The following is a 16,736-nucleotide window of genomic DNA, read 5'->3' as shown; positions in this document are numbered from 1 at the left end:
TGGCTCCTTGCCTCTCTTCTAAATATCTTAAAATCCCAATGTCTTCTCTCTATGGCTTTCTTCTTTCTGTTCCAATACTCGTCAACCGCTCGATAATTTTCTTCACTCCCTTCACTCATACATATCATCCGCAGTCTCCTCACTGTCACCCTGCTGATCTTTCAATGTCTCCTTATTAGCTCTTTACCTATCTTCCACTGTCTTTTCACTCTCACCTTGCTGATCTTTCACTGTCTCCTTAGTAGCACCTTGCTGATCTTCCACTGTCTCCTCACTCTAACCCTTTTGATCTTTCACTGTCTCCTTACTCTCACCCTGCTGATTGTTCACTGTCTCCTTACTAGCACCCTGCTGATCTTTCACTGTCTTCTCACTCTCATCCTGCTGATCTTTCACTGTCTTCTCACTCTCACCCTGCTGATCTTTCACTGTCTCCTTACTCTCACCCTGCTGATCGTTCACTGTCTCCTTACTAGCACCCTGCTGATCTTTCACTGTCTTCTCACTCTCCCCTGCTGATCTTAAACTGTCTTCTCACTCTCATCCTGCTGATCTTTCACTGTCTTCTCACTCTCACCCTGCTGATCTTTCACTGTCTCCTTACTCTCACCCTGCTGATCGTTCACTGTCTCCTTACTAGCACCCTGCTGATCTTTCACTGTCTTCTCACTCTCACCCTGCTGATCTTTCACTGTCTCCTTTCTCTCACCGTGCTGATCTTTCACTGTCTCCTCACTCTCACCCTGCTGACCTTTCACTCTCTCCTTACTATCACCTTGCTGATCTTTGATTGTCTCCATACTCTCACCCTGCTGATCTTTCACTGTCTCCTCACTCTCACCCTGCTGATATGTCACTGTCTCCTCACTCTCACCCTGCTGATCTTTCACTGTCTTCTCACTCTCACTCTGCTGATCGTTCACTGTCTCCTTACTAGCACCTTGCTGATCTTTCACTGTCTCCTCACTCTCACTTTGCTGATCTTTCACTGTCTCCTCACTCTCACCCTGCTGATCTTTCACTGTCTCCTCCCCCTCCCCCTGCTGATCGTTCACTGTCTCCTTACTAGCACCTTGCTGATCTTTCACAGTCTTCTCACTCTTACCCTGCTGATCTTTCACTGTCTTCTCACTCTCACCCTGCTGATCGTTCACTGTCTCCTTACTAGCACCTTGCTGATCTTTCACTGTCTCCTCACTCTCACCTTGCTGACCTTTCACTGTCTCCTTACTAGCACCTTGCTGATATTTCACTGTCTCCTACTCTCACCTTGCTGATCTTTCACTGTCTCCTCACTCTCCCCCTGCTGATCTTTCACTGTCTCCTCACTCTCACCCTGCTGATCGTTCACTGTCTCCTTACTAGCACCTTGCTGATCTTTCACTGTCTTCTCACTCTCAGTCTGCTGATCTTTCACTGTCTCCTCACTCTCACCCTGCTGATCGTTCACTGTCTCCTTACTAACACCTTGCTGATCTTTCACGGTCTTCTCACTCTCACCCTGCTGATCTTTCACTGTCTCCTCACACTCACCCTGCTGATCGTTCACTGTCTCCTTACTAGCACCTTGCTGATCTTTCACTGTCTTCTCACTCTCAGTCTGCTGATCTTTCACTGTCTCCTCACTCTCACCCTGCTGATCTTTCACTGTCTCCTTACTAGCACCCTGCTGATCTTTCACTGTCTCCTTACTAGCACCTTGCTGATCGTTCACTGTCTTCTCACTATCAACCTGCTGATCTTTCACTGTCTCCTCACTCTCACCCTGCTGATCTTTCACTGTCTCCTTACTCTCACCCTGCTGATCGTTCACTGTCTCCTTGCTAGCACCTTGCTGATCTTTCACTGTCTCCTCTCTCTCACCCTGCTGATCGTTCACTGTCTCCTTACTAGCACCTTGCTGATCTTTCACTGTCTCCTCTCTCTCACCCTGCTGATCGTTCACTGTCTCCTTACTAGCACCTTGCTGATCTTTCACTGTCTTCTCACTCTCACCCTGCTGATCTTTCACTGTCTCCTCTCTCTAACCCTGTTGATCTTTCACTGTCTCCTTACTCTCACCCTGCTGATCTTTCACTGTCTCCTCACTCTCCCCTGCTGATCTTTCACTGTCTCCTCACTCTCACCCTGCTGATCGTTCACTGTCTCCTTACTAACACCTTGCTGCTCGTTCACTGTCTCCTCACTCTCACCCTGCTGATCTTTCACTGTCTCCTTACTAGCACCTTGCTGATCTTTCACTGTCTCCTCACTCTCCGCCTGCTGCTCGTTCACTGTCTCCTCACTCTCACCCTGCTGATCTTTCACTGTCTCCTTACTAGCACCTTGCTGATCGTTCACTGTCTTCTCACTATCAACCTGCTGATCTTTCACTGTCTTCTCACTCTCACCCTGCTGATCTTTCACTGTCTTCTCACTCTCACCCTGCTGATCTTTCACTGTCTCATTACTCTCACCTTGCTGATCTTTCACTGTCTCCTCACTCTAACCCTGTTGATCTTTCACTGTCTCCTCACTCTCACCCTGCTGATCTTTCACTGTCTCCTCACTCTCACCCTGCTGATCTTTCACTGTCTCCTTACTAGCACCTTGCTGATCGTTCACTGTCTTCTCACTATCAACCTGCTGATCTTTCACTGTCTTCTCACTCTCACCCTGCTGATCTTTCACTGTCTTCTCACTCTCACCCTGCTGATCTTTCACTGTCTCCTTACTCTCACCCTGCTGATCTTTCACTGTCTCCTCACTCTCACCCTGCTGATCTTTCACTGTCTCCTTACTAGCACCTTGCTGATCGTTCACTGTCTTCTCACTATCAACCTGCTGATCTTTCACTGTCTTCTCACTCTCACCCTGCTGATCTTTCGCTGTCTTCTCACTCTCACCCTGCTGATCTTTCACTGTCTTCTCACTCTCACCCTGCTGATCTTTCACTGTCTCCTTACTCTCACCCTGCTGATAGTTCACTGTCTCCTCCCCCTCCCCCTGCTGATCGTTTACTGTCTCCTTACTAGCACCTTGCTGATCTTTCACTGTCTTCTCACTCTCCCCCTGCTGATCTTTCACTGTCTTCTCACTCTCACCCTGCTGATCTTTCGCTGTCTTCTCACTCTCACCCTGCTGATCTTTCACTGTCTTCTCACTCTCACCCTGCTGATCTTTCACTGTCTCCTTACTCTCACCCTGCTGATAGTTCACTGTCTCCTCCCCCTCCCCCTGCTGATCTTTCACTGTCTTCTCACTCTCCCCCTGCTGATCTTTCACTGTCTTCTCACTCTCACCCTGCTGATCGTTCACTGTCTCATTACTAGCACCCTGCTGATCTTTCACTGTTTCCTCACTCTCCCCTGCTGATCTTTCACTGTCTTACTCTCACCCTGCTGATCTTTCACTGTCTCCTCACTCTCACTCTGCTGATATGTCACTGTCTTCTCACTCTCACCCTGCTGATCTTTAACTGTCTCCTTACTAGCACCTTGCTGATCGTTCACTGTCTCCTCACTCTCACCTTGCTGATCTTTCACTGTCTTCTCACTCTCACTTTGCTGATATTTCACTGTCTCCTCACTCTCACCCTGCTGACCTTTCACTCTCTCCTTACTATCACCCTGCTGATATTTCACTGTCTCCTTTCTCTCACTGTGCTGATCTTTCACTGTCTCCTCACTCTCACCCTGCTGATATTTCACTGTATCCTTACTCTCACCCTGCTGACCTTTCACTGTCTCTTTACTAGCACCTTACTGATCTTTCAATGTCTGCTTACTAGCACCTTGCTGATCTTTCACTGTCTCCTCACCCTCACCCTGCTGATCTTTCACGGTCTCCTTACTAGCACCTTGCTGATCTTTCACTGTCGTCTCACTCTCACCCTGCTGATATTTCACTGTCTCCTTTCTCTCACCGTGCTGATCTTTCACTGTCTCCTCACTCTCACCCTGCTGATCTTTCACTGTCTCCTCACTCTCACCCTGCTGATCTTTCACTGTCTCCTTACTAGCACCTTGCTGATCTTTCACTGTCTCCTCACTCTCCGCCTGCTGCTCGTTCACTGTCTCCTCACTCTCACCCTGCTGATCTTTCACTGTCTCCTTACTAGCACCTTGCTGATCTTTCACTGTCTCCTCACTCTCACCCTGCTGATCTCTCACTGTCTCCTCACTCTCACCCTGCTGATCTTTCACTGTCTCCTTACTAGCACCTTGCTGATCTTTCACTGTCTCCTTACTAGCACCTTGCTGATCTTTCACTGTCGTCTCACTCTCACCCTGCTGATCTTTCACTGTCTCCTCACTCTCACCCTGCTGATCTTTCACTTCTCCTTAATCTCACCCTGCTGATCTTTCACTGTCTCCTCACTCTCACCCTGCTGATCTTTCACTGTCTCCTCACTCTTACCCTGCTGATCTTTGACTGTCTCCTTACTCTCACCCTGCTGATCTTTGACTGTCTCCTTACTAGCACCCTGCTGATCGTTCACTGTCTCCTTACTAGCACCTTGCTGATCTTTCACTGTCTCCTCACTCTCACCCTGCTGATCTTTCACTGTCTCCTCACTCTCACCCTGCTGATCTTTCACTGTCTCCTTACTAGCACCTTGCTGATCTTTCACTGTCTCCTTACTAGCACCTTGCTGATCTTTCACTGTCGTCTCACTCTCACCCTGCTGATCTTTCACTGTCTCCTCACTCTCACCCTGCTGATCTTTCACTTCTCCTTAATCTCACCCTGCTGATCTTTCACTGTCTCCTCACTCTCACCCTGCTGATCTTTCACTGTCTCCTCACTCTTACCCTGCTGATCTTTGACTGTCTCCTTACTCTCACCCTGCTGATCTTTCACTGTCTCCTCACTCTCACCTTGCTGATCTTTCACTGTCTCCTCACTCTCACCCTGCTGATCGTTCACTGTCTCCTTACTAACACCTTGCTGATTGTTCACTGTCTCCTTACTAGCACCTTGCTGATCTTTTACTGTCTCTTCACTCTCACCCTGCTGATCGTTCACTGTCTCCTTACTAGCACCCTGCTGATCGTTCACTGTCTCCTTACTAGCACCTTGCTGATCTTTCACTTTCTCCTCACTCTCACTCTGCTGATCATTCACTGTCTCCTTACTAGCACCTTGCTGATTGTTCACTGTCTCCTTACTAGCACCTTGCTGATCTTTTACTGTCTCTTCACTCTCACCCTGCTGATCGTTCACTGTCTCCTTACTAGCACCTTGCTGATCTTTCACTGTCTCCTCACTCTTACCCTGCTGATCGTTCACTGTCTCCTCACTCTCACTCTGCTGATCATTCACTGTCTCCTCACTCTCAGCCTGCTGATCTTTCACTGTCTCCTTACTAGCACCTTGGCCGATTGCAACCACCTTTCACTCTGGGTCTCACATCCTCCCTCCAGCCTTCTAATGTTCCTCCTTCATTCCACTCTGCTCAGAGTCTTATTTCTTCCCTTCTTGGGCCTGCTCTTGTCTTTTCCTGGCAATACACTCCTGGTTTTACTTTCTTCTCCATTGTTCCTATTACTGCCTTCCTCCTTCCTTTCCCCTGCTTCTACTACTGACTTCTTCACTATCTCCCCCATTTCTCACTCACCACTTTCTTGTCTTCTGTAGAGATCACCTCCTCCTCTGCCCTGCTGCCCCCTCTCCAGGTCCCCTCTGTCTCCAGTCTTCAAAATGCCTCTCCTCTCCAGCAATCTTCCCTCTTCAGCCTTCTCCAAACAGGAGCCGACTGCTCCTGCCAGTCACCCCACTGCACGGGGGTGCTTGATTTACATAGCAGCATGCCCCCTCCCTCTGATCGGAACTACGACAGATAGCCTGCAGCTCTGAGACTAAATGGTGTGAGAGCTGTGATTGGCTCGGATCTCTCACTTCCTGATAATCAGATTAAGGATTGGAGGGATGGGCTGACTCTATAACAGGCCTGGTGGCCATTTTGAAATTCACTGTACATGGAGAAGCTGAACAAGCGGTGTGTGTGAAGGCTATCCTGATGCACTGCTGTAGAGGAGGTGTCACGTACCCTCATCAGAAGCTCCGTCCCATGTTGCCTTTATGTTGAGAACCGGAAATTGCAACACGTGCATACCAGTGAGAATGCCTGTAACACAAAGAATCCTTGAAACAAGGTATCCATTGAGAAAGCTCTATATGCATTCACAAAGATATGATGGACTTCTGGACAAAGTCCTGGAAGAAGTATGAAAATGAGTGAGAATGAAGGCTGGGGACGTCATGTGAAGCAGAGCTGATGCACCCAGAAAAGAGACACAAGATGAAAGAACATAAGCATTCTATGAGATCTGAAGAGGAGGTGTTATGGGTGAGCAACATTTCAGGATCAAAATGAAGATGCTCATACAAAGAAACGCTGAAGAAAATGCAAAATAATTTTACCTTTGTACAGATGCAGTAACGCAAGTAGACAAAATGATCTTAAGGCTGGCTACGTAGTGAATAGTTGCCCGCAATGCGGCAGTGTATATTCATAGGAATGTATAAAACCTGTATGTTGCACAGTGCACTTTAGCAAGGCTTGAAACCCTGTGATTGAAAGGAGATTTTAGTGTGACACAGTTGGAAAACAGCTAATGGCAAAGGAGAAATTGAAGAAAGGCTTGGCTGGCCCAGCACCAAGAATTGAGGCCACCGTGATCCTGGTTGTCGATCAAGTTGTTACATGAACGTGAGAAAGAAACAAACTTCTGTTTGAGGTGGAATGGAAAAACACTGAAGGCGTCAAGAGTTCATCAGTCAATAGTATTATATGCAGCAAAGAGCTCAAAAACGTGGTCTCCAGTCACATGGTCAGATAAAAATAGACTGTGGGTCGAACTACACCGAAACCAGAAGATAAGACCATGCCACACTCCCTTTAATTCTCAGGCACAGAGAGCTTCTTCAAGGCCAAGTTCAAAGCCTTAATTGAATGGAAAACGGCAAGAGTGATGAGAGATGGTGAGCTAATTGGGTGCAGAGGCGTGACCACACCGACCCTACCTGCAGCTGGAGTGGTAGCTTCCGTGCTGCTATCGTGTGGAATATTCCAGAAGCGTACAAGCGTGCCAACCAATTATAGAGGGCCTCGTATTAAGAAAGCCCTATAGTTTGTGCAACCAATGACTCGTGTATCTTATGACGATGAAGATGACTTGTATTAGAGGAGGGCTTAGTTGTCCACCTGATGTTAGAAACCCAATCACTACCCCTGTTAGTATGGAACGTATATTTAGAAGTTCCCTGAGAGCCTATCATATTCCCTATTAGGTTTTTGTAGTTTGCCACATAGTGTGACATCACTGATGATGAATTTTGATTATAAAAGTTATATTTTTTATGAAATGTACAGAGAGCTCGAGCGAACGTCGGTTGTTGTCTGTTGTATCCTCCCTGTTTTAGACAATTGCATAAAACAAAGTTTTGCCAACTTCCTGATTCGGTTTTGATTATTGATGTTTGAGTAAATTCTGCATCCACATCCATCTCTAAGTATTGCCACCTCATCTTAAAGGTCCCTAGGTCTATGGGTTTGCATGGTAGCAGTGAGGGGATGTTTCAAGATCCGTTGACCCAGTAAGCTTTTAAGGGTCTCGGTTGAGGAGGAGACGATCCCGAGGGTCAGGAGCTGAAAAGCAAATGGTGAGTAGATTGAGAAAGGTGGCAAAAATAATTGTGTATTAAAATGGGGAAAGAATAAATGGAAGAAAGTAACAGAGGGTTGGTGGAGTATTTGAGTTATTGACGAAGAGCGTCAAGTAAAGATAAATGGACGAGGAGCGATCCATGAAATGAGCCCAGAATCCTACGTCCAGGGTCGTCAAGAAGGAGTTGTTTCAGAATCCGTATAGATATGTTAAAGGAAACAATTCACACTCACCATCAGGAGCCATTTTAGGGGCAAGAGTAGCCACAAGGGTTTTCGGGTTGAAAGACCTAATCAGAAATGTTTGAGGGAGAAAAGACCGAAGATTATTTTTTCGAAATAATCTGTGCCCTTTTCTCCCCTTAACATTACTGACACACCCCTACCCACACAACCACCGCCCTCCTTACCTTACATTCTGTCTTACTGTGTCCCTGCGACGCCTGTTTCCTTTCACTTCCGTGATCGGGAACCGGCGGTGCAGGGTCCTTTCCTTTCCTTATTTTTTTCAATACAGTGAGCAAGGGTGCAGGGGACACCCTTGCTCACTGTAGTGCTACCGGCACCATTGTTACCCCACTGCTACCATCCTAGTCTGCTCGCAGGTGCCGCTCTGCACGCCTGGTCTGACCAGGCATCCAGAGCGGCACCAGCGAGCAAACTTGGAATGTTGCGGTGAGGTACCGCAACACTCCTAATGAGGCCAAGTGTTTAGAAAAAGACTTCGGGCCTCAATACGAGTTTGGAGGTAGCCGTACCCTTATTAAGGGCACGTCTACCGCCAAACTCGCTACCGCTACCCGTACCCGTGAATGGGCCATTACAGGCCCATTGCAAAATGAATGGGCCTGTGATTGCCCATTCGCGGGTGCCAGTGTGGGCGGGCTCCCGATCCTCATTCTGCCCAATAGGCACGTGGGGTGGGGAGCATGGTTGCACCGGCACCATTTATAACGGTGCCGGTGCAATCATGAGTTCTGCTCGCGGGTGCCGCTCTGCATGACTGGTCTGACCAGGCGTGCAGAGTGGCACCCATGAGCAGGGCAGGGGAACAGGTGTAGGGTCTTCCTCATGGTATCCGCTGTTAAAACGGATTTCTGAACTCTGTCCGGGAGGGGCAGAGGTTCAGAGGGCCAGCCCAATTTCTTGGAACAGGGTAACCTCTGGATAAGCCAGACCAATCAGGGTAGCGATCGCGCTGGTCAAAACTAGGTCTCAAGAGCGGTGAGGGTGACTGAAAGCCCGCAATGAGCACACAGCAAGGACACTTACAGATTACTCCAAACAGGTGTTATATTAAAAATATAGACACATTTATTCCAAGGCCTTTGCAACAATGACCGTAGCGCGAAATCACAATATAACTCAAGTAAACCAACACATACCAAACCAATACAATATATATACAAATACAAACGAGTCTAACGAGTTAGACGCACGAAATGTGTAGTCCACCTAGATGGGGAGGAAAACAGGCAGTGCGAATAATAATCAGACCCAGTAGGCCTTCAGAGGCACCTAACTAAAAGGAAGTCCAAACCCTACAAAGAGTGGAGCCTTGTGCTCAAAAGTACCTGCACACGCTGGTGCCAACGGGCAAAAAGGGGAGTCTCTTCGAGGGAATCAGTCAGTTCAGTTCGGTGAACAAATGAAGATGAACAGAGTTCCGCGACTCAAGCGCAGCCTCCACTGTGGGCAGAAGCAGAGCACGAGTACAGAAAGCGTGCTGTTTGACACAGCGAGGACAGGCTATGGGCTACTGCAGGAGGGCGACCAGTTCCTAGATATGCTACTCACCGGTCCCCGATGCAGGCAGACCCAGGCTTCTCCGCGTCAGTTTCAGTGCTGGCAGGTTCAGATAGGAGCAGGGGACGTCTCGTCGTCGTGTAGATTCCGCAGCAGCAGAGTTGAGTTGAGGGCGTCCCAAACGCAGTGAACCCGCACAGTTTGTTACCACAGCAGGGCAACGGAGCGGCCGTGTGTATCTCAGCCAAATGTACACTACTCACTTCAGACCTGGGAATGCCAAGTGTACAAATCGTGTGAGAGTGACAAGGACTCGAAATACAACACAACCTGACAGCGGTTACAGAGCCAGACTCCTGGGTAGGCTGGTCAGTCTGCTGGATGGCCCAGAGACACTTCCGAAGGCTTACGTGCAGGAGATGGTGAAGGGGCCGAGAATAGCTGTCCCCGCTATTCCAAGTGTCGAAGTACCAGTACAGGCCTTCTTGTTCGATCCGAGGTAGAAAGGGTTTCACAAAGCGACAGCAGTGCAAAGGAGCAATCCTTCAGTGGGTCACCAGCAATTCCTTGGTTCAGCCTCGTGGTTGCAGGATACTTGGCTCCTGTATCCCTTTGTTCGTAAGAACTCAGGAGATCGACATGCTAGTGGTGTTTCCAGCCTCCTCTTATCCACGGTTCCCTTCGTGCCAAAATGGAGAGGACCCAATGGGAGATCTGCTCACAAAACACTCACACCATACGTGGACCTATCACGGACCACGGTGGTCCCAGGCATTCATATCACACTAGACTCTCTGGCACCCAGGATGTGTATTGGGACCAGACATCCCAGCCCACATCCTGGAGGCACACACAAGGCCTGTAGAAGCCCGCGAAAGTATCTGTGTTTCGCGGGAAAGTACATGCCCAAATAAGGAAGGCCCCGGGTCGGCTCGACCTGGGGAAGGTGAAGGGGGCAAGCCGGTCAGCAGACAGGACAAAGAGCCTCGTGGTTTGGCCATTTTGGGAGCCAGGCCCCCATTTTTGGGCTAAGCGCAAGAAACGCACTTAAAACGCCAAAAGGAGCTCAAAAACACAAGAAACGATCGCTGCCACCAGTCCCGTCCGTGATTCACTTGCACCGATCATTTACAATCCAAAAAGAGTATCTAGGGCCTGTAGAAGACTAGAGACCCAAGAGAGCAGTAACTTAGCTTACAGTGCCCTCTTGTGTCATGTTGCACGAAAGCTGCAACATGATAAAGAAACTACGGAAAACAGCGTTCCCCGGTACTGACTGTCTTCAGGGGAAGTCAGTTTCCCCGTAAGAATGGAGCGAAAGCCCAGAGGAGTGCGGCAGAAGGCGGCACTTCTCTGGCAAAGTCTAGATCCTGGTGAATACAACAAGCAAGAAGTTTAGGGGTTGCCACATGGAAGGAAAATGACCCACAATTAAGAACTCTTTCCTAGCATCCGCTCCCTGTCTGGCCAGGATAAAGCCAACCTGGTTGGCATGCACCAGGCATGGCATGAATGTTTCTAGTCGAGCCACCAGAATTCTGGAATATATCTTAGCGTCAACATTTAACAATGATATGGGGCGGTATGACCTAGATTGTTTAGAGGCCCTTCCATCCTTGGGAATCACCGAGACCAGGGCCCGAGCGAAGGAGTGCGGGGCTTTTCCAGTCTTGTTGAAGAGTTCCACCATAAAGGGGAGTAGAGGGGAGAGAAAAGATTTATAGAATCCGGCTGTATAGCCATCTTCTCCACAAGCCTTGCCCAGTGACAGCCTCTTAATCGCAACCTTAACTTCCTCCTCAGTTATCGGGTCCTCTAAGCCAAGGGATTTATCTTGCGTTAATTTCGGCAATTTAATAGAGGACAAGTAGCCAGCTATCCCTAATGTACCTGGTTGAACCTCTGATCTGTACAATGCCTCATTGAATGCAACAAAAGCTTCTGGGATTTCTGTGTCCGTGGCTACCTGGGGATTCTCTCGGTTCTCTATCTCCAAAACTCTCCACTCAGCTCATTGATTGCGCAGTCTGGCTGCCAACAGGGTGTCAGCTTTGTCTCCCTTCTCATAGAACGTCTGTCTCAGGAGCTGCAATTTACGGTCTATCTGCTCGTGTTCAAGGAGACAAAGTTCTTCTCTCTTTCTCTTTGGTTCCAAGATCCTATCCGTTTTCCCAACCTCCTCTTTCCTCGCGGCCTCATCTAGGAGATGAATCTCATTTCTAAGTTTATTCTTAACCAGGTTTCTATCGCTTTTCTTACTCACGCCCTCTCTAATCAGGACTCCGCTCCAGGTTGCCTTTCCTGCTTCCCATACCGTTAATTTAGAGATTTCCCCATTGTCATTTACCTTAAAGTATTCAGTAATTTCTTTTTCCAGCTCCATTTTAAAAATAGGGTCTCTCCAGAAAGTTCCGTTGCATCTCCATCGACCTCCCTTTATAGGTAAGTTTTCCAAGTTAATGTCGGTCGTGACCATGTCATGGTCTGACCAGGCGACCGGAACAATCTCTGATCTTATTTCAGGGTCATATAGTTCCTCCGATAAATAAACATAATCGTTTCTGGTGAATGTGTTATGAGGGGCGGAGTAGAAGGTCTACCCGTACTCGTCAGGGTGAAGCTCCCACCATAGGTCTCGTAGCCTGTATAATTTGAAAATGTTTGCAACTTCAGCACGGCCTCCGTTGGCTGGTTCTCTCGTGTCAGTGTTGCCCGATTTTCTGTCTATGCTGGGATCTGCCCATATGTTAACGTCACCCCTAAGGAGCACATGGCCGATGGCCTCTAGCATGATTTTAGGGATTGTCCTACCCAAGAACCTGGATTGCCCTGAGTTGGGGGAGTATACCATGGGAAATGTGATGTTCACTTTCCCTATAGCGCCCGCTACCAACAAAACCTGCCCCTCAACTTCGGCCCATGTCTTGGAGGCGGTAAAGCCGAGTCCTTTCCTAACGAGTATTCCCACCCCACTCTTTCTTAGCGGCCCAGAGCCCCAAAATTCAAATCCCGTTTGTGCAAGCAGAGGACATCTAAGTTTGCCCTCCGGAATTCTCTGTGTACTAATGATCTCTTGGTTGGGAATTGAGACCTTTGACATTCAGTGTACCAAGCCTGAGGAGGTTTCCTGCCTATTGAGCCATATTAACCACCACTTATATTCTTGTATATCGGAAAGCGTCTGAGTGAAGATTGGCAACCTGAGGTACCTTTGTTCGAAAATACATGCAGCGATTCGTGTCGGGACAGGGATTCTGTTATAAACCCACCCCCGTCCCTTTTCTCCCCTCCCCTCTCCCTCCACCAGCTTCCATCTCCCATTCCCAGTTGATGGCTTCCGATCAGGATCTGTTGAGAGCACTAATCCAGTATCGGACCACCAGTGGAGACCGTTGCTTCACGGTCCCTTCTCACAAATCAATCTCAATAACATTTGAGCCCCCATTCCACTTCCCCCGCACTCCAAATCTGAACATAACTCTTTGAAAAAAAAAAACTTTGAAAGCTGGTGTCTCACTTAATTTCGCCCACAGGAATGTGTCCCTCTTTCTCCAGTGAGAAGCTCCAGGTTTAGTTCCCAGGAGAACAGAGTCATTATCGCCTTAGGCGACATGTTGACTAGCAGTAGCAAACTTTGGTAATCCATTAGGCATCCAGTCAGTTCAATTGTCACCTTCAGGAGTGATATTGCCTCGTCTAAACTTCCTCGATCCCTTAACCCTCCTCCTCTTTGTCCCTTGAAGTTGCCATTGTCTGCTGCTTTCTCCAGGCTCATTTTGGTCTCCACCTTCCTCACGAGTCCCCAAAAGTTCCAAATACACTCCCGGATTTATTTTTCAGATCTCAGCCGCATTCTTTTTCCATCATGCTCAAAAGAGAGGGAGAAGGGGTAGCCCCATCTATAACGAGTTTCTCATTCCTTCAGCCATCTCGTCAGGGGACCGCCCATTCTTCTTAAGGCTAAGGTGAGGGAGGATAAGTCTTGAAAGATTGTGATTTGTGCCTCACCAAGGGTAATTGATCCACTGGTCCTGGCCTTTTCCAGGATCCTAGCCTTATCCTGATATCTATGAAAACGGGCAAGGATGGATCTTGGCCCACCTGTCGGGCCGCCGGCCCTATCTATCCTCTCCGTTTTTGCTTTGTCGATCTAATCGACTGCGACAAGTAGCTTTATTATGTCATGAATCATCTTCCTAAGACCTCCTTCCGTTTGCCTTTGTGTTCCGGGGTACCAAAAAAGCGCAGATTGTTCCACCTCTCGCAACTTTATTTTGTTCAGGAGGGTGGCAATTTCCCCTTTTGTGGCTGCCGGTTCCATGGTTTCCATGGGCAGATTGCCACTGCTTTCAACAATTGGAGGGGACGTGGAATAGGCAAATTTAGCTAGTTTGGGTTTAGTGCTCATGTATACGGAGGTGAATCTTATTGGACCTCCTCAGGCAAGTTGTCCGGTGGCGAGGGGGGACATGCGGGTTGCAATGCTGTTTGTCAGTCACGGAAGTGCACACATTCCGCTTTGAGCCGCGTCAGCGTACTTTGTATCTTCCGGTGCACTCTTCTCATGGGACCCCAATTGACATGAGGAGTGGGTGAGGTGTGCATGGTTTGAAGAGGGCACACGCCCCAGATATCTGGACCCAACCTTATTTATAGCCAAGGAGGCTCTTTGCCGACAGAGTGAGTTGGCGCTTCATGATATGTCCTCGTTGATAGAAGAATTAATGTTGAATTGAGATTAATGGTCGTCGACCGCAGACCTCCTTTCTTCTGGGATGGTTCTTCTGACTCGGTTATCCACATAGTGTATAATGGTGGAACTATAGTATTGCACCTTGGAAAAAAGGAGCACAGTCTAGTGGGGGCACCCGTCCCATTGGCAGGGCTCTACGTTTCTGGCATCTATGTTGTTGTGCACTGGGATAGAGCACCTTGCCACTTGAGCTTTGACAATGTTCTTTGGTTTGGTTTTTCTCCTCTTTATGGGATTGCAATGTGTCCTGTGGGTATTTTGAGTGCCTGGTCCCCCTCCGCAGAGAGGGGTGATTACCGAATGGGCATGTCTAATGTGGGTCCTGGTTGTATCTTTTCGCTTGATGGGTTGTCGAGGTGCAGAAGGGCCGTCTGGTGGGGTCCCCCCTGTCACCACCATGCAGCCACCGAGGTTCTTAGTTATCTGTTTCTTCTATATCTTCTCTCCTTCATATGCTAAACAATGTGGACTGCAGAGTGAGTAAGGTATTCATTCAGTGCTTCGGGTATGTTCCAGAATGATTCCAGTATTGCACTGTTCTGCCATAGTGGCTGTTCTTGATATGATGTGGAATATCACTTATTCCTGCCCTTCACCCACCTGTGCCGGTTGTTGTTCTTGAAGGTCTTCTCTAGGCCCTCATGAGTGCCCGAACGGGCGATGCGCATAGCAGGAAACTCTTGTAATATCTGTTAGCGTGTTCTCTCCGGTCAGCTTGACAATCCGGGGAATCTTCTTTGCTGGCTTCACCCTCGGGGATATGAATGGGCAGCTCAGCCGGTCCCCGACTCATTTTCGCGGGTGTGCTGAGTCGCACAGTAGGCCCCGGCGATCTGTTTTCCTAGGTTCAGGTCATTTTCCTCCTCGTCATGTGTCCCATATAATCGAGACACCTCCACTTTGGATCGGGGGGCTGTCAACAGGGCTATCACAGGCAGTGATGGGGGTAGTCGTGGCCCGACCGGGCCGCATCTCTTCGGGGACGCCGTCAGAGGTGCTGGTGTGCTGGTGACTTTGCTCCTGTCCTTGAGGTTCTCCCTTCTACTGTGCGGAGGTCCGCATGTGCATTACATCCATGGGTGCCGTCCTGGTCCCCATCCGGTTACCTGCCAGGTTACCTCAGTTCTGGAGGTACTCTTCTCCTCTCCCCGGCCGCCATCAGGAGGTCTGCTCTGCTGGGAGCCGCTCCCTCGGGCTGGTGTTCCTTCCCCAGAAGTGCCTCTACTTGTTGGATAACGAGGTGACAGGGTCTCCCTAGAAGTCCAGAGGAAGGTGGCGCCGTTGATCACTGCTTCACTTCCAAAGTCCAAGGGAGCGGGGGTTGTTCTGCTTCTTTCCCTGCACATGTTGGGTGAGCCTCCGGTGGGGCACCGCTATCACTGTGGGGATGACCTTGTCATCATATGGGCAGCCGCTTTCATCATTGTGGCAGCCCGGGCCCTGCTTTTACTGCACAGGAGTTCCCCGGGCAGCAGATAACAGATTTGTAGGTGATGCCTCACCCGATTTTCTTTGGGTTTTCGCATGCTGGTAGGGGCCACCTTCCCACAACCAGTTCTTTCTTTGTTTCAGGTGAGGGAGTCCCACAGCAGGGGCTCAAATCGCTATTAGGGACCTATCAACAGAGCTTTCATGGAGAGCACATTCGTTTGTGCACCCCCTGGTGGCCAGTGTAAATGATGTTTCTAGTATCACAAGTCCTGTAATCTTTGAGGGGGATTTTATTTTCCAGTGTTAGGATGACGGATGTAGTCCCCCTTAATGATACTCGAGCAATGCTGGCAATTGAGGCATGCAAAAGTGCCATATCTTGGTTCACTCAGGGTGCTTTGTCCTTGTTTCTTTGGTTTTTCAGCTCTGATGAGTCTATCTCTAAGGTTTTTACCTCTTTTCTAGGCGAGCATGGATGGATCAGGGAACAGTCAATTGAGATTGGGATATGGCTTAATTAAATCCCAATTCTTATGGATAATGTGCTTAATTTGACAACTTTGACTTGAATATTTGAGCGAGTGAATTAAGCTCCTGTTCCTATTTCTTTTGTTACCCTTCAGCAGTTCTTCACGTTCGAGTGGTTCTGTTCTCACAATGGCTTTATTAAGTATGTCCTCTGGAAAACCTCTTTCTACAAATCTCGATTTCATATCATCATACTCCTGTTGTAAGCTAGCAGAGTCTGAGGTGATTCTCTTGAGTCTAAATAGTTGACTATACAGGAGATTTCCTTTTACATGTTTGGGGTGAACACTTCTGAAATGCAAGCTACCGTTGACGTCTGTTGGTTTCCTGTAAATTATAGTTTTGAAAATAGTTCCAGTCAGTGCAACATTCACATCCAAAAAGTGTACAGATGGTCTCCCAATTTCGAAGGTGAATGTAATCCCCTCATTGAAACCATTTAAATAGTCAAAATATTGTAGTACTTCCTCCTCAGTTCCTGCCCAAATTCCACAAATGTCATCAATATATCTTTTCCAACATTTGATCTTGTTTTTCCATGGTTGGTTATCTAAGACATGTATGTGTTCAGAGCAATAGATAAAAATGTTTGCATATGAAGGTGCCGCTGAGGAACCCATTGAAGTA

At 48.4% G+C, this 16,736-nt stretch overlaps 1 protein-coding gene across 1 annotated transcript; it reads right to left on the bottom strand.

Moving 5' to 3' along the window:
• Positions 1-521: 521 nt before the first annotated feature.
• Positions 522-7,898, bottom strand: LOC138487212 (trichohyalin-like). Its single transcript, XM_069613852.1, has 7 exons — positions 7,886-7,898; positions 4,728-5,354; positions 3,767-4,321; positions 2,523-3,347; positions 2,089-2,438; positions 1,270-1,930; positions 522-1,204 (listed from the first exon to the last, which is right to left on the bottom strand). Exons 1-7 carry the CDS (start codon positions 7,896-7,898, stop codon positions 522-524), a joined length of 3,714 nt encoding a protein of 1,237 aa, XP_069469953.1.
• Between the last annotated feature and the right edge of the window lie 8,838 nt (positions 7,899-16,736).

The sequence above is a fragment of the Ambystoma mexicanum genome, chromosome 9 (genome assembly GCF_040938575.1).
Source record: "Ambystoma mexicanum isolate Mex_15411 chromosome 9, UKY_AmexF1_1, whole genome shotgun sequence".
In the NCBI taxonomy this organism is placed as follows: domain Eukaryota; kingdom Metazoa; phylum Chordata; class Amphibia; order Caudata; family Ambystomatidae; genus Ambystoma; species Ambystoma mexicanum.
Note: the sequence above shows the minus strand (reverse complement) of the source record. Positions and strands in the feature narration are given on the sequence as shown.

What these genes read in the sequence shown, in the direction of transcription:
- LOC138487212 (XM_069613852.1), bottom strand. An exon ending in GACAGTGAAAGATCAGCAGG is followed by an intron (nt 4,322 to 4,727) that starts GTGAGATTAAGG and finishes GGTGAGATTAAG; the next exon opens with GAGAAGTGAAAGATCAGCAG. An exon ending in TGAAAGATCAGCAGGGGAGA is followed by an intron (nt 1,931 to 2,088) that starts GTGAGGAGACAG and finishes AACGATCAGCAG; the next exon opens with GGTGAGAGAGAGGAGACAGT.